General features: G+C 55.0%; 1 protein-coding gene across 1 annotated transcript in view; it reads right to left on the bottom strand.

The window, feature by feature from the left end:
• The window catches only part of LOC113204208 (chitin deacetylase 1), a gene marked incomplete at its 5' end in the record, with an annotated part of 25,510 nt that extends 25,329 nt beyond the window's left edge, over positions 1–181 (bottom strand). Inside the window, one exon of the mRNA XM_052268750.1 lies at positions 18–181. Coding sequence (XP_052124710.1) covers positions 18–181 — 164 coding nt within the window. The remainder of the gene's footprint in view (positions 1–17) is intronic.
• Between the last annotated feature and the right edge of the window lie 485 nt (positions 182–666).

Raw genomic sequence — 666 nt, 5'->3', positions numbered from 1 at the left:
ATTCCAATGCGACTCACCTCACTACATCTCGGCAGTCTCCCTCAGTGGTGAGCCGGAAATATTCATCTGGTGGCCTGTTCTCGCACAGCTGCTCGGCGGTCTGCTTGTCGTCGGCGTCGGCGGGGTCCTTGTCGTCCTGACGCTTCTCTCTCACGACCTCGGCTGCCAACGCTGGGGGCAGAAGACAGGATTTGGGTTATGCTAGAGATGCTATTGGTAGGATGGCGAACAGCGTGGCGGAGACTTCGACGCAGGAGCTGGGCGAAAGCTCCACGACAGCGACAGCGGCGCCGGGTACAGTGCTACTGCGCACTCCACCATACGTGTGCGCACACTGATTTTTCCTTTCTTTTCTTATCTTGCTTTTCCTGGGTTTTTTAGTAGGTTGGTTTTAGTTTATTATTCCTCGGCTTCATAACATAAAGAAGTTTCTCTTTAGGAATGGCGGACATTTGATTGCTGGTAATTCGATGTCGACAAGTAGTCGCGCAAAGCGTTGGCTACAGCACGCTCGCTGCCCTCCCCTCTTCCTGCCGCGATTCGTAATAATTATTACGCCCTTTCCCCGGACGGGGACGCCGGTTGCAGCCTGCAGGGAGGGACTTTCTCAAAGGAGCTGCGGACGCGCGAGGCAGTGATCCGTTCATACCATCTTGGCGAGTCGGC

The sequence above is a fragment of the Frankliniella occidentalis genome, unplaced genomic scaffold (genome assembly GCF_000697945.3).
Source record: "Frankliniella occidentalis isolate FOCC.00 unplaced genomic scaffold, Focc_3.1 Scaffold76, whole genome shotgun sequence".
Taxonomy (NCBI): domain Eukaryota; kingdom Metazoa; phylum Arthropoda; class Insecta; order Thysanoptera; family Thripidae; genus Frankliniella; species Frankliniella occidentalis.
The sequence above is the reverse complement of the archived record's forward strand: the minus strand, read 5'-3'. Positions and strand labels throughout refer to the sequence as shown.